General features: G+C 33.2%; 1 protein-coding gene across 1 annotated transcript in view; it reads left to right on the top strand.

The window, feature by feature from the left end:
- The first annotated feature begins 5,294 nt into the window (after window positions 1-5,294).
- Cht7 (Chitinase 7) overlaps window positions 5,295-24,113 on the top strand; it is a 99,979-nt gene continuing 81,160 nt past the window's right edge. The window contains exon 1 of the mRNA XM_053751618.2: window positions 5,295-5,474. Within this exon, the coding sequence (XP_053607593.1) occupies window positions 5,472-5,474 (3 nt within the window). The 5' untranslated portion in view covers window positions 5,295-5,471. The remainder of the gene's footprint in view (window positions 5,475-24,113) is intronic.

Genomic DNA, 24,113 nt, shown 5'->3' on the forward strand with positions numbered 1-24,113 from the left:
CAAACTTCCTTACACACCGCAAGTATGACGATATTTATGAAGAGATATCGGGGCGGGGAAGGTCTACTTAAACTGGTTCTGCTACTTCTACTTTCACTGTATTTTGCAAGTGACCTCAATAAGCAATGCATTGAGACAATTATTGTAGTGCAGAAATGCACGGGTTTGCTTGCGCTGTTGCTATGTTGTTAATTAATATTGATCAAAAATTCACGACTGAATATATTTCAAATATAGTATACATATATTTAAAACTAGCTTTTGCATGGGTTGATTTTAGAAAAAAACAGTAGCCTTTGTTTGAACGGGAGTCTAACTTTATGCATACCAAATTTCATAAAAAAATTAAAATATAATTAAAATATATATGTAGTATAATTAATTCATAGTAATATATAAAAGAAAAAAATATTATATATATATATATATATATTTGTCGATGATATATATGTATATATATATATATAACGTTATTGTACTAATAAATACCTACACACATTCAAATCAATACGAGAAAGATATATTTATTATTCAAATATATTTATCTCAACGACATTATAAATTATGTTTATCTTTATAAAAAAAGTAAAATTAAAAAATATATATATATATATATATATATATATATATATATATATATATATATATATATATATATATATATATATATATATATATATATATATATATAGAATAGAAATAAAATTATATTTTGGAAATCGCACAAACGACTAAACTTACACATATCCGAACACAACCGGTTAAATGAAATATAAATTTAAAAAAATTACTGGCCATAAAACTCACGTCTACTTGCAAAATGATCTACTCGTCAAGAGTGAAAGTGAGCGACTGTTTCCGACAGTTTCCAACGAAAATGGATTGAGTTCGTGTGTGTTCTTTCATAGTAAAATGACCACGAAAAAATATTAAATATATAGGGACAAATCACACAGATTTTGATACCCCCAAAGTGAGTACGAGACTTGTCTTATGGGATACTACCTTAGCGGTACTGTAGTTAAATATTATAAACACGCAAATTGAGTCACAAGCAAATGCTGAAAATGACTGAAATTTGATTCATTCAATTTATCACAGGCCATCATTTTCAGTATTTAATTGTTCCTAACTTAATTTACCATTTATTCCACGACGAAGCGGTGGTGGTGTAATGGTTAAGACGCCCGCCTGTGGATCGAAAGGTCCCAGATTCGAATACTACTCGAGCCACATGAGTTTGTATACCAATCTGACTCACGTATAGTAGTTTTCATCGACCACCACTTCGCTTCCATTGAAGGAAAACATCGTGAGGAAACCTGCACACTGGTTGATTATTATTAACTTGTGTGTGAAATGGAGAAGGCAATGGCATACCACTCCATTAATAATGCCAAGAAAGTTGTTGTGTGTGTTTCATTCCACGTAATGACCACGACCCTCAGCCATGAGGAATACGACTATAAAGAAGACCCACCACGTATTTACTAAGACCTAACAAAGAATTGAAACATATTTTAATGGTCACCACAGTAGGGCAATACAAATAATTATGACTTGCTAAGTTTCATTCGTGACGATGAACTAAACATTTACATTTGCTTGTAAAACATATACGTGATTTGTGATCTTCAAGTGTCTGAAAGTAACATAGCTATCTATTATGTTAGATTATGGAGATCGAGTATGTCATGCACACTCAAATGGTCAAACCGGTGGCGGCGTCGTGGATCGGGTCGGGAGGTTCCCTCTATTGTGATTGAGCTTCGCGATGGCTGACTCACGCGCCAACTCGTGAACGGGTGCTGCTGTGGGAAACTGGTCAGCTCGATCTTTTATTAAATGTTTTTTTTTTTAATATATATATATATATTTTCCTTTCATCAGCACATATAGGTATATATATTTTCCTTTCATCAGCACTTGATCACAATCATAATATGTTTCAGTATACCTTTTGACCATGTACTTTATTGTGTACTTACATTGTTGTTGTTATATTACTGATAAAAAATTATACATAAATTTATATTTAAAAAATGGTAAGCCCTTCTGGCATAATAGGGACCAACACTGTTTGAACGAGTTTCTTTCGGCATTTCTTCTCAGCAGTGGTCGTTCCGAAATGCTAGTAGTTTGTAGCTTTGTGTGAACATCATTTATTTTAGAATATGACGTGAAAAAGTGCCTGTGAAGGCCCAATTTCTGATTTGAATAAATGATTTGATTTTGGATTTGATTTTTGAAATAAAAAATTAACAAAATACCCGGATGCGTTGATGTCTTTTCGTGTTACTATGACGCAGCATCTCCGTAGACAGCTACGGATCGTAGCAAATAAAAATGTTTTTTCCTATCTGTCTATTGGAAACAGTATTGTTATATTCAAATTTTATATTTTATACTGGGTGTTGCCCGCGGCTTCGTCGGCGTTTATTACGTGCTTGCGCTCATACATAATTTTCGTAACATCTCGGGTTCAAAGCAACGTTATAACATGAAACAAAAAATGTATGGAGTTTGTATGACAGTGGGCATAACGTCACAAATATTAGAGTAAACATGGCCTCCGAGCAACTTGTCTCTGTTTATCTCCTAAAGATAGAAAAGGACAGAAGGACAGAAGTGGTTAAGACCACCTGTGATCCAAAGGTCACGGGTTCGAATCCCAATAGTGCCACATGAGTTTGTATACCAATCTGACTCATGTATAGTTGTTATAGGCCACCTCTTGCTTCCGGTGAAGGAAAACATCGTGAGGAAACCTTCACACTGGTTGACAGTTTAAGTTCACTAGTGTGTATGCGATCACTTGGCACTAGACACGGTAGGTAGTCGTAAAAGCGATGTCAGATGCCTTTAGGCGACTTGAATAAAATCGAACCCCAGTTTTAGCAAATAATACACTCTAATCGCCTTAATAAACATTTAATTCTCTGATTAGGCTTGGAGTAGTAAATCTTTGTTTTGTCCCTCTCTCTCTTTTCAGCATTTGACATTGAAAGAACGAGACAATACAAAGAATAACTATTCAGAGGCTAATCAGAGAATAAGGTTTTTATTAATAAGGGGGTAAAAGACAAAAGAAAATATGGTATGTATTTTACTACATTCTCAGCTTTTCCTTTAATATTAGTCGTAGTAAAAAATACAGTTCGATTCATTATATCACATTCTCGGTGGCGCAGTGGTAAAGTGCTTGCCTCTGAACCGAGAGGTCCCGGTTTCGATCCCCGATCGGGTCATGATGGAAAATGATCTTTTTCTGATTGGCCCGGGTCTTGGATGTTTATCTATATATGTATTTGTTATAAAATATAGTATCGTTGAGTTAGTATCCCATAACACAAGTCTCGAACTTACTTTGGGGCTAGCTCAATCTGTGTGATTTGTCCTAATATATTTATTTATTATTATTATTTATACGTCAATACAATAGTGCTTAAAGTGATTACAATAGTGCTTATAACTTAATCACATTATACAGGTAATCTACAATTTACTAATTTTTTTATAGCTGTATTTTGTGTCCCACTGCTGGGCAAAGGCGTAATATATATTCATTTAATAAAAGGAATACATTATTGGCTTTTGCGAATGTTTTGTTTTCCATACAACACAAACTAAGACTAAAAACGGAGAAGCAAACTCTCAATTCATTTTTGTACAATATTGTCGGCATCGTGGACCCTGACAATGCCGCAACAAAAATATTAATAATATTTTACAAAACAATAAATCTTACTCTTGACTGCTTGCAATAATTACTTTCGCCTAATAAACTAACTTAACTGGAACTTCAACAGTTTCCAATAATAAATACCCTACAATTGTTAACCAAACCAGTGTCTTAATCGTATAGATACACTAAATTATAGATTTGTATAGTACTAGATATTGCTCGGAGTTCAAAAATTTTTGAGATAAAATATAGCCTATAGCAATCTTGGATAATGTACCTTTCTAATGGTGAAAGAATTTTTGAAATCTGTTCGGTAGTTACGGAGATTGACCGCCTCAAATATACAAACTCACAAACGCTTACCTATCATATAATAGTATAGATATAGACAGAATCATATTAATTTTTTAATCATCTATTGACCGAATGTCGATTATTAATGACAATTATAATTTTAATGACGAAATAAAGTAATTTGAGTTTGACGTAATGGATATTATAATCTTTTGTTTCATTCACACTTGATTGACATTTGTTAAGGGTGAAAGGAACGGAGTGTATACGATTTTTACATTGACAAAAAGACATGTGAATCGGAGCAAATAGTTTTGATACTTTGATCATTGGACTGTGTTTTTTTAAATCTGGAATTGGGTTACAATTGCAAGTAAATGTTTTGATTAGGGTGTATTTCACGACTGTTTGAATGTGGCATTTAGCTTTTCATTAGGTGTCGCACATTTTTTTTTGAATAATGAAAATTTAAAAAAAAATGAAACATTTATAAAATTAACATTGTACCAGCACTTCACTTATTCATAAAATAGGATAATCAAATTGATTAATGTGTATGGTACAATTTAACAAACACTAATGACAGCCCGCGGCGGCGTTCAAAACGCTCGTGAAATTCACCCACTGTTAGTTTTTTCTATATTATTTGTATCTAATTTTATTTACGTAAATATTTTTTTTTGTTTTTTGGATTTGTTCATAAATAGAATATAATTAAGAGCAAATAATTTAATACAAAAATACTATTTAAGTACTATAAATATTTTTTCATAGCTTGTTTATGGGTCCCACTGCGGGGCAATGGCTTTTTTTGTCTTTTATAGGTTTATGTCTTGAGCTGTCACTGTAATACATAATATATAATATAATAAATTAAAAATAAATGCATCAATAGTTATTTAATTCATCCCAATACTTGATACATTGCTATTTTTAATTGAATTTTGACAATATAATCGAAGGTAAACAATATCGGTACATGTTCAAAATGATCGCGCTCGCGTAACACAATTTAATATAGACAACCTTTCAAAAATGTCAAGTAACAACATCTAAATTACGTACACATAAATATCCTTAATTCACCTAACACAGTTGATGTAACCGTCAATTTCATGCAATCATTTCCAATAGCTCTAACGATAATTCAATCGATCAACACGTCGAAAGGTCAACACACTTTAATTGATAACCAAAAACAAAGTGCACTTTCATTTTTTTTTAAATAAAAATTCATGGCGATGTATCAAGACAGTTAAGTCCGTTTACAGGCGCACGCGCAGGCTGAATGTTAACAGAAACTTTCGGGCAGTTCACGACTGCCTTCCGACGCGGGCAGACGAAGAATATGGTTTTATAAAAAGAGAACATCGAACATTTCTGTTTATTTGTAGTGTTGGAATCGTGTTTTTTTGTGAACGGTACTCAAGTGTGTGTGTGCGTAGAATTTCCTTTTTTTTTTTTTGGAAGTGTGTAAGGTGAATCTGGAATTATGGCAAGTATTTGTTTTAAATATACGTGGAAGGGAAAATATATAAGCATTTTTGTAGATAATAGTTGAAAGTAAATTAGTGAATTATTTATGGCATAGTAATCTGCTTTTTTTAAAATAATAATATCAATAATTTTATATTTATTTTAAGCAATTGAAAAAAAAAATTACAAAAAACCTTGTTATTAAATCAATTAATTTAAAACATTGTTCCTTATTGTAACAATCGCCGAAACTCTAACAAATTTTTGACACAAGGTCGAATAAAAGCGAAAACGGTGACTGATAGTAAAACTTTTACATCGTACAACAAATCCGAAAGGACTACAAATTTTATTTAAAAAGAAAAGAATTCGTTCCTTTTTTAAATCTCATTCGAAATTCCGAACGGAAAAATAAAAAAAAATAAAGTCAGATTTTCATAAATCGATCATTCTAACCTTATTTTCGCATTCGACACTCGCTCGTTGGCGCCGACAATATACAAAGACAGTTTCACTGGGTGAAAGTGTTGATGGTAGAAATCGCTCACACACACAGAGTGCACTGCATTTGTGTGTGTAGTGACGTGGAATGATTGCACAGGGTTCCGCCGTGGCAAATTAGTATCGGCTTGATTGATATATCAAGGTAGTATTGTTTCTTTATAAGAGTTTAACTTTCCTTGTTAGCTGTACGAATATGTGTACGAACCGATAAACTTTGACAGACTGTTGGGCGCCAAAGTAGACGTTTTAGGTACCTAGATGTCGTTTTAAGAAGTTGTCATTTTAGGGAGTCCTTTTCAGCCTGAGTGAAAAAAAAATGGCGGGCTGACTTCATTTAATGTAGGAAAGAATAGGAAGACAGTATGTATAACTAACTGTTGCCCGCGGCTTCGCCCGCGCATCATTAATAAAATAAGATGTTCCCCAATGTCAGTTAATAATATTTTGATTTTTATTTGTAGAAAACTGGCTGGGCTCAGGGAATTCACTCGCTGTAAATCTTCGAGCATATATTGTCTTAAATAACTGTGAAAATTACATCAAAATCGGTTGCATAGTTTAAAAGGAGAAGAGAGGGGTAGGGCGACTACGTTTTATAATTTACAAGAGGCCCGTCCCGGCTTCGCTCGTGTAAAACCATAATAAAAAGTAGCCTATGTCATTCCTGAAGGTTTCGCCTATCTCTTTGCCCAATTTCATCCTAATCGGCCTAGTAGTTTTTGAGTTTGTCCGTAACAAACAAAACAACAAAAATACACATATTTTCTCTTTATAATATCAGTATGGATAGTATAGCGATATAGTTAGTTATGAAAGTATTAAATAATAGAATCTCTTCTATAAAATACAATTACATATGTTAAACCTTGGCCATATCAGAAGGTTGCACATTGTCTGTGTGTACGTTCAAATTCACGCTTATGCTCCCGTGGTATTTAAGTTTGAAGTGTTTTCATAGAACATAATGACCTATTCAGACAAACGACTTATTAGTTACTAGTTGCACGCGGCTTCTCTCATATGAAGTTCCCTACGAAAGCGGAACAGATGTGATTTTCAAACTATATTTGGGAGTTGTTTTTTGGAAATAAAAACGTAGCCTATATTTGAACGGATTTTTTAAACTATATACATAAAATTTTAACAAACTATGTCCAGCAGTTTAGCCGTGAAAGCGGTACAAACAGACAGACTAATCCATGGTGTACTCAGGAACGGCTCCAGACGTTCCCACGTCTGGAGCCGTTCCTGAGTACACCATCTGGTCATGCATATCATAAATAATGCATTGTCACCCAAACTAAACGTGTGTACAAAATTTCGGCTCAATCGGTTAGAGTATGGAATTACTGGTCCATAGACCAGTCTGTCTGTTTGTTTCGCTTTCACGGCTAAACTGCTGGACATATTTTGTTAAAATTTTAAGTAAATGACATTTTTGTGAAAAAAACTTCCTCTCCCGCCTTCTCTGCGTCCTCTGCCGCGTCTGTCTGCCTGTTACTAATGTATGGATTTTCATGCGGTTTTCACCAATCGATTGTGTGATTACTGGGAAAGGTTCAGGCATCATAATCTATTACGCAAATGTTTATAAAAACAGATATTAAATATGAAAGTATGCACGTATTTTCTTAAATTTTTGTACTATATATAGGTACTCAAATATGTGTTTCTTTATTTTCAACATGCCACAATGTCAGCTTGTAATTTATCAATGAAATATAGCGAAAGCTTAAGGCATGAGAGCCATCGATCATGCTAAGCCATTGTCGCTATAGAATATAGCTATATAGTGATCCTTTGAAGCTGGTTTGAAGTTGATTACAGTTTTTATCCGAAATTGACGAAGCATTACACTATAGTTGTCCGCCGCGAATTTGACCTCGCGATTTGAACTTAATAAATTTTTACAAAATTGTAAATATATAACAAAAACGACACAATCGATTTTGTTGTCCCGCGAATTTAAAAAATCTATTGACAGATCCTACACACCTTTTAAATTTCATCAAAATCAGTCCAACGGTTCGAAAATTATCGCGTTACAAACATACATTCATACATTGATTTGAACAAACATAATTATCTGAAAAGAAACGTGTACCTAACAAAAAATCACGGTAGTATTATAAAGTACCAGGAGACATTAATCGATAAAAGACAATTATTAACTATCGTGTCTGAGGTACGTATTTAAGACACCATTCACTCACAATTACCAAATTTTGTCAGTTCTAAATATAATCTGTAAAATTGTGCTGAATTGTTATTATTATTTGTTATTTTTATCATAAAATCAGTGAGCTTTCCAATTTAACGTAGAAAAAATAAAACTTAGAATATGAATTGATATTTTTTTTTATCATTATTATTCAAATGATCTGATTTGTAAATTTATCAGGCGCATAGATATGGCATTAAAATGTATGTGTTTGTGCAGTCTGCATACGAACACTGTAAAGTAGTTCGTGAGCAAACTTTCTTTGCTTCACACACTAATAATTTCACATATGAAATATACAAAGAAAAATGAGTTTAGCCTTTCTTCTTTTCGAGCTAATAGTATCAGGTTTTATTCATGTCACCTAATGGCACCTAATGGCGACTACTTACCGACATGTACCTATCGATTGTAAATTATATTTTATATGAATGGGACCCCAGTGTTTGTAATAACATAGGCAAAAAGAACTAGTATATTCATAAGGATTTTCAGGTGCCAATAAATTTGAATCCGATGCAAATACTAAAAAATATAAACCTATAAACCTAGTACTTTATAGTGACAATAACATATGAAAAAAAAATATTGAAATCGAATAATATTTAAAGGTAGAAAAACGTTCCCTCTTTTTGTATGGGCGAGTGGTCAGTAGATGTTTCTCTTCAATGTGAAGTATGTAGTAACGGAGATAAACTATTTGCTATGAACCAGGTAGGTAAGAAAATTGCTAGGACCGTTAATATGATGGCTTTTGCAACTTGTAAACTATGCATCTTGAACGGTACTGGGATGAAAATGTCAGATTTATGTACCTATGTAATAGTACCTACTCACATTCGTTTACATTAGTCGAGAAGTCCGGTGTTTAAAATATATGATTATACCAAAAAAACATAATAATTGTCATATGACTTTAGAATTTTGATCTCTTTTCAATTTCAATTAAATTCATTCAAACCCATTTCAACATTAAACCCAACTTTTTACACTCTTTCTATCTGAGCAGTTATTCCCAGTTGCGTCGTTGACGTCCGAAATCATATCTTGCGGGCTTCGGGGCCTCATAAACAAGAAATAAACGTCAGTTTATTTTTGCATGCCTGGCTTTCACTATAGGAACACAGTGGTTGTGGAGAGGCTACCGAAGGGTTATTACCTCAATGATATCTAAAATAATAACTTTATGTGTGGAAATGTTTATGTTGGTTAAAGAGAGAAGATTGTTTAGCACAAGATAGAAGATTGGCATAAAAAAACGTGTTGCACTCCGCGAGTGCTGGCAGAAGTGAAAACTTGAATATTAACGTTTTGCATTTTTGACGTCTTACGAATTTTCGATCAGGGTCACGTGTCCTGACGCGAGTTTAACATTTTTTATCCATCACAAAAAGTGCACAACGCCGCTAAAGAAGTTTTCACCACAAAAACGAGAGACCAATGCTGAGCAGAAGAGAAGAGGGAAGGAAAAATATACCTTATATTTTCTTATCAACTGTTCTGCAACTCCAATTACTTCTTACGTTACTTAATACGTTCATGTACAATATAATATAGTTAATTAAAAAAATACTGCTTTAGTTCATACAATGTGAACTAGGCTTTAGTTTCATCATAAACTTGCAGTAACTGTTGTTATGTATAGTATAACTTGTAAGCTTTATCAAAACTTTTAAAGTTATCTTCTTGGAAAATTATTTCGCGGATTAGAGAAGAATTCAATTTAATAGTTAATATTTTTATGTTAGTTTTATTTTATGACATACAATACATATTGATACTATTCTAAAACTTATTACATAAGATTTTTCGAAGTCAGCATTGAGTTGGCCCGAAAGAAAGTTCAAGACTTGTGTTATGGGATACTATCTCAAATATTATATAGGTATTGTATGACTTAAACATGTTATGTGGTAGGTTGGAGTAGAAATAGGCAAAGGCAGACAGTTGTATAATAGTATAATTGATAAGTAAAATACAGACCCTTCAAGGGTCTATAAATAATTTAAGATATTTTATTATATATATATTTTATTATTATTACAGCGTACGTGTGGTACGTGCCGATATCGTTATGGTAATGAATGAGTCAAAATGTGATTTCAAAATATCAAGTGGAACAATAATTTAAAATTTTGAATTTAGAATGAAAGAAATAAAAATCATGCCAGCGCGCACGCGATATGACTAAAGAGGTCATAATGCGTGGCGTTATAAACATAATATATACACAATATACATATATAGACAAATATTCTAGACCCAGGCCAATCAGAAAAAGATCAATTTTCATTTTGACCTTCTCGGGGGCCTTCAGTGTATATCAGTCAGTCATGATTACATCAAAAATGTAGAAAAACAAATATTTGTTTGCCATGTGAATTTTATTACCATATATTTGTAATTTAATAGGTATCTAATTCTTCAATTCATATCTATTTAATAGAGTAAATGGCAATTTTTATGACTACTCGAAATATATTCATTGTGTTTCACATATATATAATCAGCACTCGGATCACAATCATAACCTGTTTTGATATACCTTTTGACTATGTACATTATGTACTTTTAAAAAAACATTGTAAGGTGACATTGGTAAGTCCTTCTGGCATGATAGGGACCAACACTGTTCAAATGAGTTTCTTTCGGCGTTTCTTCTCAGCAGTGGTCGTTCCGAAATGCCAGTAGTTGTAGCTTATGAGAAATAACTATAAATATAAAAATTGACGAGAAAAAGTGCCTGAGAAGGTCTAATTTCTGAATAAATGATTTGAATTTGAAGGCCCTTATGAAAATTACTGTGATAATGACTATGCTTCCAGAGATGTGACATAAATAAAGTCACACATTTTTGGATGCGTCCAAACGCTCGCATAATACTCGTAATTGATATTCTTACATCATGATCGAGTAATATCTTAGCGAACAAAACTATGTTTGTTCGACAGCTGTCTTAATTATTGCATTTATGGTGATGACCTCATAATAAAAGTTCTTTAATTTTTTTTTGTTTTTTTACGATGTGTTCGTTATTTAATTTTTTTTTAAATATACTTTCCAACCAGTCCATGAATCAAAATTATCGTAAAAAATTTAGCTTCTTATTAGTCCTATAACGACCTCTCTAATTAATTTTTCTTTAATGTCTCCTATGTACAGACCAGTACAGACATACTACACGCCCACTTACAGTTTTATTATACGTGTAGATTAAATTAGGATAACTAGTGTTGTGGATTATATTTTAGATTTAAAATTTAAATAAATAATATTATACCTTTTACAACACTTCAATCTTCATCACAAATTACGTCACAGATTGTCATTTTGTCACCATTGTAAATTCTTGTTTTCGTCAAGCGCCAAACTCAATATATCACGTTCGCTTGGGCAACGCACCCGGCTTGGCTTGTTACGTTGATCTTACGTAAAAGCTGTTGAAACGGCAGGGGATTGTGTGGTTGTATCGTTGAACTCCACTGATTATTTGAGATTAATTTATTGATTTTAAGAATTTAACTAGTTTAATAGTGCCACTGCAGGAGGCACCGAGGAACTTGTAACGTAGCTTGGTTGTTGGCGGCTGGTTATAATCAGCCGAATCTTCAAAGTTTTATGATTATTTTTTGAATGTAGAAGGAATATAAATTACGTCTGAGGTTCAGGTTAGTCTGTAGCAAATTTCATCAAAATTGATACAGCATTTTTTGATTTTCCTATTTATATATGTACAGGCGAATATTTTTTAAAAGTAAAAGTACACAAGGAATCAAATAGGCTTCGATACGACGACATAAGCTTTATTACATTAGTACAGCAAACAACACATCAAGCTACCCAAATTCATTGCGAATTCGCCCCTATTACTACGGCATAAGATCCATATAGAACAACTATATATGTGGTCAACTGTACTGGCAATGCTGGTTCGTTTTCACTAATATTCACGGTTCGTCAGTCTGTCCATCGAAGCGTTTGTACAGGCGTACGTACTATTAGTAGCTACTGTCGGCAAAAAACGCCGCTTTTACAACCACTGAAAAAAAAGTACATTTTCGATTTAAAAAAAAACAAAAATAAACTATTGATCAAATTAAAATAAATATAGAACATTTTTAATGGAATATATACATCAAGTTAAATTTAATGGTTTGTCTGAATTCGTATTTATACCTAATCTATATGCTTCCAATACATAGGTACCTACATCGGCTTCTTCTTATTAAGTCCTAGGAAAAATATACAATAATGTTTATGCATTAAAATTATTTTAATTAAATAAATAAATATTTTATTTTCAAAAATAGATTAATGGTAATCTGTAGATTAAACTAAAACTAATTAAAAATTATAAATAACCTAAAATAACTACTAAAAAAGAAAACGAAACAGGAAGAATTAATTATATATAAATATTTATAAAAATGGCAGTGCAGTTAAAACTTAAATTAGCTATTCCAATTGTTAAATATTCAATCATTCAGTAAACAAAAACACCGATTACTTTCCATTTCAAATAAGGAGTCGATCACAACAATAGCATAATATATATTAGCGCCCGCTCGAGTGAGACCATAAATAAATAAATTATTCGACGACCTCGGTAGCGCAGTGGTAAAGTGCTTCTGAACCGAGAGGTCCCGGGTTCGATCCCCGGTCGGGTCATGATGGAAAATGATCTTTTTCTGTTTATCTTGGATGTTTATCTATATATGTATTTGTTATAAAATATAGTATCCCATAACTTACTTTGGGGCTAGCTCAATCTGTGTTATTTGTCCTAATATATTTATTTATTTATTATATTTTCTCTTGAATCAATCTATTTATTTAAAAACCGGCATCAAAATCCGTTGTTTGTTTTATACTATGTAATGTTTCTTCAAGTTTTTTGATACACCTTCGATGATTCTTTACGATTTTGATCATAAGTTCCATGTATCTTAATCTATGCTTTTCAGATAAGTACTTTTCGTGAGGTTCCCTCTATTATGGTTGAGCTACGCGATGTCAACTCGTGAACGAAAAAAAAATATTCTAAGAAACAATTATGGTAAGCCCTTCTGGCATGATAGGGACCAACACTGTTCAAATGAGTTTCTTTCGGCATTTCTTCTTAGCAGTGGTCGTTCCGAAATGCCAGTAGTTTGTAGCTTGTGAGAAATAACTATAAATATAAAAATTGACGAGAAAAAGTGCCTGTGAAGGTCTAATTTCTGAATAAATGATTTGAATTTTGAATTTGAATCTGACATAGATACAATATATTTTTGGTTCCCACGGAACGAATCACGGTTACTTCAATAAATTGGTTTTATGAATAGTTTTTTCAATAATATCACTTTCCATTAGCAATTTTTGAAGGAAAGGTGAAAGGAAGAAGAGGTCCAGGGAGACCGAGGAAAAGCTATGCAAACAACTGTTAGAGAAGGCAGGCGCTGTGTCGTATCGAGACCTTAAAAGCAAAGCCGAGGACAGAGAGGCGTGGCGTATACTCCACTAACAAGAGCATAGCTCTTAAATAAGAAGATAGCAATTTTAGCCGTCAACTTTAGGTAAATTGTTTCAAAATTTATGTATTTTTTTTATTTGATGATTTTGTGTCATTGTGAACAATGCTTTGTACAATTTGCTGGTACAATTCTCATAGAAAATCGATTGTACGGCTAAATTAGGATGACGAATCGTGTGGTTATACAATTTGAATCAAATACCTTTGTTAAATTGTTTATTGTAATTGTTGTCTTATCCATCTAATATAATTGTAACATATTAGATTCAAACCTGTGACCTTTCGGGTCATGGTTCCACCACTGCTAAATTGTATTGGTGAACTATATTTTATTATAAGTATTTCCTATTCCAAATGAATTTATTTTGTAATACAATAGCAACTTCGTACCCCGTTGTAATGATATTATAACCAAAATTAAATCTACTCAAATTCGTGTTGGAATTGGAAAATTTACAATAAAAAGACACGGGTGCACGAAAAAAAAGGGAAACTTTTGCCCAGCAGTGCGACACAGGCTAGATATAAAAAAAAATCATGTATTTCAAGTATAATTTTTATATTATAATTTATAACTTTAAAGTTTCTGAACCAAATTGATAAGATTGGTTAACTTTAACATCAGACTATCTCCAGATTCTCGCTTTTAATTAAAAAGTTGTGACGTTTGGTTCAATTAATTAGATTCCCTCTGCATTTCTTTATGTTTTCTTCAAAGTTTAATGAACGAGTGAACCAACCATTGGGCAGGTATCCAATTTAGATCTTTTGATAAATTTATAGAATATATATATATAAGAAAAACTTATATGTTTTTAGATACTTTTCTTTTGTATGCCATCTAAACTATAATAACTTAAGAATTAAAACTAAATATATAAAACTAAAACAACATTTAATTATACTAAAAACAAAATCATTTTGACCAGCCTGCTGCTGTATACACGTCCTCTCAACCTATCGCCGGTTGACTGTAAGAGATCCCTACATGGGATAAGTCCGTTGTTGTACAATGTATCTTTCTTGTATTAATTTTGATTAATGTACTTATTGTACTTATTTTCGTGCAATAAAGTTATTACAAACAAACAAAATCAATATAATCTAAAATTTATATATAAAAAATGTCTCGCTTGTCCTTGTTTTTTTATCATAATAATCATACAATTTTACATAACATCTATAGAATGTATTTTAATATAAATCTTATCATCATAGTACGAAACAAAATGCAGCCTTGTGTATATAATGGAATCTTTTATTTCCATTTGGTTTTACAAAATAAAAAATACAAAATTAGGTCGGTCTATACAGAGAGCAAAATAGATTAGAGAGAGAGAGAAAAACAATGTCGCTACACTAATAAAAGTGTCAGAAATCTTTGACGGTTGCCTAATAAAGGTGAATTTACATAAACAATATATACTAACAATATTAGTGCAATATATCAATCGTTATTATTGAGCTTTTTCAAAAATACACAAGCAATGAAACACAAAATATTATATAGAATAATTAATATATTTTTCTAATTTGCCAACCGTATACAAAATATCGCCAGTTCTATTTTGCCATTTTTTGCGAATACGTTGTCTTTATCCAATCAATGTATTGAAATATGAAAAAAAAACTATTTTTTATTGATCTAATTATTATTGAGTTTTTCAAAAATCTATACAATTATTAGTATTATCAAAAAAAAAAAAAAATAGAGAAACAAATTAAAAATTATAGAACTGACGATAATTTGTATACGGTTAGCGAATTAGAAAATCAATCTAGAGCTGTTGTGATCTTCATAAAATAGCAGAATATAAACATCAAAGCAAAATAAACTGGAAACTCGTAAGCCGTGACATTTAAAATGTTCATGAATAAATTAATTTACAACATAATTTGGACAAAACAAGTTACACAAAATACTTAGAATTTATATTTTCGTCGAGTATGTTGTCAAAGATGATATGCGTGCCAATGGTCTGACAATTAGGGTTGCCGACGACCGCGCGAAGTGGAGACGGAAATGTAGGAAAGTGGATCCTGAGCTCCGACGCTCAACGCCTGAGGAAGCAGCCGGGATCGTGCTCAGATTCTCATCTGAGCATGATCCCGAGGGACTTAAATAATAAATGTATTAGGACAAATCACATAGATTGAGCTAGCCCCAAAGTAAGTTCGAGACTTGTGTTATGGGATACTAACTCAACGATACTATTTGAAATAAATACATATATAGACAAACATCCAAGACCCGGGTCAATCAGAAAATGATAATTTTCCATCATGATCCGACCGGGGATCGAACCCGGGACCTCTCGGTACAGTGGCAAGAACTTTACCACTCCGCCACCGAGGTCGTTCTAATGCTTATCGGAGGTCGGATGAACTTAGAGATTTCGAAAAGAGATGTACGACAGAGACAGGGGTACATGGAAATAGAGTGGTGGCGGTTGCCCAGCAGTGGGACATGTTGTAGCTATTAAAAAACGTATATTCATTTAGGAAGAAAATTTATTATATTCAGGTACAGATACAGCAGTTCAAATGTTGTAATTTTTTAATTTTATTATTTACGTGTTACAATTGGTGATAACTAAAAAATGACATTCCTCGATCCGTAAAGATCTACGCTTTTCCCCCTCAATACATACGTGTAGATCAAATTAGATTCGTTAACATTTTAATAAACCGAATAATTACCATTTTATTCGCATAAATTACGTCCTACCTTGATTCAAACGGGTATGGAAATAACACCAAAATCAAGGCACTTTAATACAATTACACGAAGTTTCCGTTGGATTCGGAAGTTTTAGAATTTTAGAATGTATTGCGTAAGGTCGCTAAGATTAGATATAAAACGTTTGTTTATCGAATGAGGAGCTTGGAGACGCAGTGATTTGCACGGTTAAGCATTGGTTAGTGATGGGATGGGTGACCAAAGTGCTCCTCCAATGGGTCACCAAAGTGATACTTGCAAGGCACTTTAAGTCTTGTACATTCAGTAACCTTGTGGATGTTCTCCACACCAAGAAGATGGACAGTTAGGGTACGACTGTGTGAGCCAATGACTGGATCACAATCGCAAAGATTAAATAGATAAATATATAAGGACAAATCACACAGATTGAGCTAGCCCCAAAGTAAGTCCGAGAGTTGTGTTATGAGGTACCAACTCAACGATACTATATTTTATAACAAATATATGTATAGATGAACATTCAAGACCTGAGCCAGTCAGAAAAAGATAATTTTCCATCATGACCTGACCGGGGATCGAATCCGGGACCTCTCGGTTCAGAAGCAAGCACTACCACTGCGCCACCGAGGTCGACATTGTATCTAAAGAAGCCCCAAGAAGATAATAATCAAATAGAAAAACGCGCAAAATGGTTTAACAATTATATCAAATATTATTTAACTATTAATTTATATCATCTAACCAGTTATGTGAATTTAAATATATGCAACCAACATAAAACCCATCATATTATGTTCAAGTGTTGGACCAATACAAAATACAATAGCGAAAAATTTCGTAAAAAAAGGTTAGAATTTTTAAAACAAATGACCTTAAGAATTTTGATTTTTGAATCAATATGTTTGTTGATTATTTTTATTGGCTTTTGCCTGCGGCTTCGCCCGCATTTGTTTCGTGCGTTTGCTTATAATTTATTAATGTCAACATCTCGGGTTCTAAGCATGGTATCGCAATGAAATCTGTACCAGATTTTAAGTAAGACCTTCCGCTAATCTGCAGCTACTTTCATCCAATAGTTTTTGTGTGATACGCGAACAAACATACAGACCGATAAAAATTGTAAAAAAAAATGTTTTGGCTTTTATTAGTCACATAGAAAGAAAGAAAACATTTATTTGCCAAAAACATGAGTACAAATAGTCAAAATGAATTAGACCTACACGTTTTACCGAATATAGGTATGCAAATATAAATAAATAAAGAGGAGCATGCTATCCACTACAAATCCAAAACAAAAAAAGAATTATAATGTACTTATACTAGCCCTAAATTCTATCCGAGTCTATCATTAAAGAAATCATTTAAAGTATAATAACATTTATCAGTTAATAAAGACTTGAGGTGCTTTTTAAATAGATTTAAATACAGGCCCCCATTTTAATATCTTCCACGTACATACATAGATATGTATAAATATATTATAGTTATGTGGGATTTTTACATCAGTATTTTATATTGAAGATTTCAATAACTGTAATATCCATTACTTTTAGTACCTACCTACATCATTTTGTAGTAATCATTTTAGGAATACTAAACGGTAAAGCCCAGTTTGGGTATTTCATAATATGTATCTGTACTTCTGTGTATGCAATAGTCAGTCTATATGTCTTTCTCGCTTAAACCGCCTGAAATTTTGTATGTGTAGTTAATATCCTGAATCAAACGTAGAATAATATTATTCGAAAATTTCTACCAACAGAAAAGAACAGGGGCGTGAATTATTCCGACGAGCGTTTCTAAAGGTGCGCCTGCGCTGTCGTTACAATTTTTAAAATTTTAAAGACAAGAACCTATTTTATTACCAGACTTTATGAAATAATTGACCTATATTTTTTATTTAAGAAATCCCTTCCTTGAAAATGTCTTTGAAAATTGACGAAATTGTAATGGCGGCGCGGCCGCGTTTGGTAAAACGTTCGCAGAAAAAACAGTATTACATTATTCTATATTTTAAACCACGCCGATTTTGAAGCAGTTTTCAATGTTATTTAGACAATATCATCAATTATTGCAGCCCTTACTTCATAAGTCTTCGGACGTTGGCTCTCCTCCTGCTGCTCCACCTCTATCCTGCTCCATGACTCCCTATCTCTGGCCTTCCGCATACAGTTATGCTTCAGGAAAATACATTCTTCATAGTCGTATTCCTCATGGCTGAGGATCGTGGTCATTACGTGGAATGAAACACACACAACTTTCTTGGCATTATTAATGGAGTGGTTTGCCATTGCCTTCTCCATTTCACACACAAGTTAATAATAATCAACCAGCGTGCAGGTTTCCTCACGATGTTTTCCTTCATCGGAAGCGAAAATTAATTATTATCGGTGGTGGCCGAATTATCAGTGGTGAAAGTGTCATGAGTTTTAAACATCGTCCGATAATTTCGTAATATTGTATTGTATTTTATGCAGAAGGAATTTAGAGTACATTAATTTGATACGGCCCGCATAAATGGATATATGGAGGGAATGAATACATCGTCTATATATATAGTTTGGATCAGTTTCAATTGATTTGGGTATGTGCCAAACTGTTAATTCGATGTTACGATAGGATTATTGATTGCAAAGGATTAAATTTTGTTCTACCAATTAACAAAAAAGAACTACTTAAATGCATTTCGGTATATGTTTTAATTAGAATTTCGGGATTACATTCGGGGAAAGTGTGATTTGAGGTTTAGATAGGTAAAAAGTGAATTGATCGAATAAACACTTGATTTGTTTTATATATCTATCGATATAAGCACTCTGCACTAGTTCCGAGGCAAATTAAATTTGATGGAGCGGTGAATGCTCCACTAAAAGATTCTTTTGATGTATTGCATTTACATACGGGGACACGATTTATTTATTTAAACATAGTTGATATAAATCGGACATGTTTCATACAATTTCATTGGTATATCCGGTAGCCGATTCTGGCGGGAGACCTACATAACATCAAAACTTCCTATCCTCAAGCAAGTCTCTTGTTGGACTGGTCTATATGTCACAGTCACCTGGTTGCATCTGCTATTTGATTGAATGAATAGCTCGTTCATTGAATGATGGCATTAAATTAAATGACTAAAGGACAACTGGTCAAATCGCTGAATGTAACGTTCAACGTCTTGACTAAACGTCATTTAGCGAAGTCGTTGAATGGTATATAGTCGACTATGTTGTGTTTGGTTAGAGTCGCAACTTAAAAGTTAACATCTAACTTTTACCTACTTATCGTCAGGTGGCCTTTTTTCGACAGCATTATTCTTATAACGTCGCTTCTTATCGAAGATTGTCTAATAGCTATCATGATTTTTGAAGCTTTTACACGGAAAATCGTGCTCGACACGTAAAAACGTGCAAAACTCGACTGAAACCAATCTCTTAGATTCTTTTGCCAATACGTTTTTCTCCTAACGTGTTTCCGTGGATTTTCCTTGAATTACGAGCTGAAGAATGCGGTATCTTTTCCCTTCTAATTACTGTCTGAAGTATTGAAGCTTCCTCTCTTGGACCTTTTAACTTATTCCACGTAGAACCTCATTATTAGTCACTCTCTGAACCCTGGCATGCGGATCATATGCCTGTGGATCCACATCACAAAGGCTTCAAATTTGAAACCAATTTGGAACATTCATGCCGCATACAGCTGTACTAAAATAGTTACATGAACTCCCCCAGTAACACTTCTATCTTGACGACATAATATTCTTATCTGAGTATTATATTTCACAATACCTCAACAGTCTTAGCAGCCTATAGCAAAAACGCAACCTTTTTCTGGTCTGTCCCATATCGCCTTCCTTGTCTTATCTTGATAATTATACATACGTTTTTAGCTCACTATTATGACATAGTATACGTAATAATGGGCGTTGAGGAATACTCGCTTCGGTGAACATGTCACATTTCTATTATGCGCTATGTAACTTATGGATAGAAAGGTTTTACACAATGTCAGTATTCATGTTGTGGCGTGGGTACACACCATAGAATAGGATAATTTTAAAGGAAAAACTGAAATCACACTTGTTTCAAAAATAAAAAACCGTACGCGTAGTTAATAAATAAATAAATAAATAAATAAATAAATAAATATATTAGGACAAATCACACAGATTGAGCTAGCCCCAAAGTAAGTTCGAGACTTGTGTTATGGGATACTAACTCAACGATACTATATTTTATAACAAATACATATATAGGTAAACATCCAAGACCCGGGCCAATCAGAAAAAGATCATTTTCCATCATGACCCGACCGGGGATCGAACCCGGGACCTCTCGGTTCAGTGGCAAGAATCTTACCACTGCGCCACCGAGGTCGTAGTTGAAGTGGTGGTGGAGTAAGTCAGTTAAGACGCCCGCCTGTGGATCGAAAGGTCTCAGGTTCGTATCCTACTCGTGCCATATGAGTTTGTATACCAATCTAACTCATATTAATTAATAGTTTTCAAAGACCACCACTTGCTTTCGGTGAAGGAAAACATCGAGAGGAAACCTGCATACTGGTGGACGGTTTAGTTCACTAGTGTGTATGCGACTACCTGCCACTAGATGGCGGTAAGTAGTCGTAAAGTCATGTTGTTGTTACACACTACGTAACAGATAACAAATAAATATTTCTATCTATCTATTTGATTGGACCACACCATGTTCTCATGGGGCTTGTCATCTATCCATAATCATCAATTAAAACTCTTCCGTTACTGAGTGACTGACAGACAACGTACAGTCGAAACTGCTGGGCGTGTTGAAATTTGGCATGTAGGTTCCCTGGAGTGCAGGGGAGCAGAAGGGATTTTCTGAAATACCCACGGGAAACGGATTTTTACTCACATACGAAGTTGTGGGCAAAGGCTAGTTTATAATAACAATATCAGTTTATTCTAAGTTCGATTTTGCCAGGTACTTCAAGTTGAAAACCGCGGTATTTCTACGAGTGACATAATGATTTACGCGTGTTCTTACAATCGTGCGATTGGGCGGTGCAAGAATTTTAAATGCGGGCACACGTAACTATAGTAATTTGTTGATTCCAGTTTCATAAGAAACTTGATCAAACTTATTATTATCGAATGCAATTGCTAATACCGTGTGATTTTATTAAAGTCGCCGCAAGGCATCTGACATGACTTTTACCTACCGACATAGGTAAAAGTCATGTCCGGGAAAACAGCCATATATATATATATATAGTTGTCATAAAGGCTTACTACAAATATTGATAGTAAGAAATAGGGGGTAAAGCGGGCGTCGACCTCGCGAAAGCTGCGCAAGCGCAGCGTCTAGTTATAGCGCAGTCTACAGGGTGTCGATTCCGCTAATGTTTAATCCAAGTCTTGTCGCGATAGTTCTTCAAAAGTAGTAATTATTTTACATGTACAGAATGCTATTCTGTGGACCAATATTTCAATCGCATCTGGCGTTTTCGTTTAAGGTGCTATTGGAGGATTTAAGGTGCTATTGGATAGAATTAATGGTGTTACTCCTACAGCACTAGGCATAGGTGAAGGAGGGGAGGGGGTCGTTTATCTATTTTCCCTGATTAATACTGGTCTTAACGGTTAATTACTATTAACTAGACGCGGTAGGTAGTCGTATTTATATGGTAGGCGTAACTGAGCACGAACCTAAAGGCATATGACATGATTTATCATGGCACATGGCTTTAGGTTCGTGCTAATTTCCGTATAATAAAGTAATAACAAGTATCCTACTTCCTACCATATTATAAATGCGAAAATTTATGAGAATGTATGTGTGTATGTCTGTTATTCTTTCACTTGTCTCTAATACTGGTCTAAACGGTTAACAGTTGCGATTCGAATTGATGCCAATTGAATTGTCGCGCTGAATGGAATACCTCTCTAACCTTGATCAATTAAAAACAAAATTGATGATATTTTAGTGCAATAAGAATGTTCTAGTCAAAAAACTAGTTCCTAACATTGATAAATATCGAACAATATTCGATGACGACAAAAATTAACGTCTCGTTTCTTCACGGTCGATTATTAGAAGTTACTCGTAGATATAGCAAAAATTCTTTAGATTCTATTTTTTCTTGACCCCTATCTTCTTGACTTGTGTTTGATTCTAGAGCTCTATTTTATTTGGATAGCATATTACCAATTTATGTTGATCTTTATAGTCTTTACTGCTTTTTGCTAAGTGTAGTTCTGATTATGGTGGTTGTATGTTGGGCAATAAATCTGAAAGCTATATTCACAAGGTCGTTTGGCAGTATAAGGACAAAGCCGTGCGTGTGTTTAATAGTTTTTAAAAACTTAACAGCCATTTTGTGTTAAACTTTATTTTTGTAGTTTTGGTTCCCGTGAAAATAGTTTCTTTTTTAGAAATAAGATGTGTTCGTAATTATATTTATTTATTTTAATTGTAAAAATTAAATATTTTATTTAGGGTACAATCAAAATGTTTGATTTTGATGTTTGACGTTGAATTTCATGTATATTCATTTATTTACTTTTATATAATTAACACTGTTCAAATGAGTTACTTTCGGTATTTCTTCTCAGAAATGACTCGTTCCGAAATGCCAGTAGCTTGTGAGAAATAACTATAAATATAAAAATTTACGAGAAAAAGTGCCTGTGAAGGTCTAATTTCTGAATAAATTATTTTCATTTGAAATACTGTGAATTTTAGCTTCAAATTATACCCTCTTTAATTATTATATTTACTAACGAAATAGTCATTAAATCTTTATTGATAATTTAACAGAGATTTGTTTAAACATTAAATAAAAAACTGCTCCTTCTTCTTTTCGAATGTGTAATTGATAACACTGGTGCCAGATTTAATTCAAGATACTAGACGCAGTAGATAGTCGCATAAGTCATGTCACATGCCTTTAGGTCCTAAGTCCCGTTACTATAATATATTAAAGGTTCAGTTAAATAATTAAATTCATAACGTACATTATATATAATTACGTAGTTATAAATTTGAAATTTTAATGTGTTGCCATTTTTATTTACTCGGCTCTTATTGAACGAAAATTGGACTAAATTAGATACCTAACAATAATCAATCCTGTTATATTTAATTTTAAAGTTAATCCTTATTTATATATTTCAGGTACGTTTGATTTCATCATTGTCATCTCCAATTTGCATGGGTAAGATTCGAACATTGGGTATATATACAATTTTTTCACATATATCCTTTAATCTTGTCCCAAACTTAAACTGCTTAAGAAACATACAATTATAGAACAACTAAATTAACCTAAAAATAAAGTATAAATATTAAACTATAAAACTTTAAATAACAAGTCTATTTGTTAGACAAATTAAAAAAAAACCACCGACTTTCAATATTCATTCCGCTACAACTTTTGGCTACGGCTGAACCGATTATGATCAAACATATCTAAGAAACACCGCATAAAAATTAGCTATCAAATAAAAGAAACGGCATCCAAATCGGTTCACCCGTTGATGAGCTACGGTGCCACGTACACAGACGGAAACACTTAGCTGTCAAACTTATAACATCCCTCTTAATGCGTCGGGGTTTAAAAAATTGATCCTAAATTGCCATCGTCGTGGGGTAAAGTTCCCAGAAGGCTGGCGGCATTACCTCTTTGTATGGCCAAACTCGATCGTTGACGCCAATAGTGACCGTCCCCCATTTTTGACCTT

Source organism: Plodia interpunctella, chromosome 11 (assembly GCF_027563975.2).
Source record: "Plodia interpunctella isolate USDA-ARS_2022_Savannah chromosome 11, ilPloInte3.2, whole genome shotgun sequence".
NCBI lineage: Eukaryota > Metazoa > Arthropoda > Insecta > Lepidoptera > Pyralidae > Plodia > Plodia interpunctella.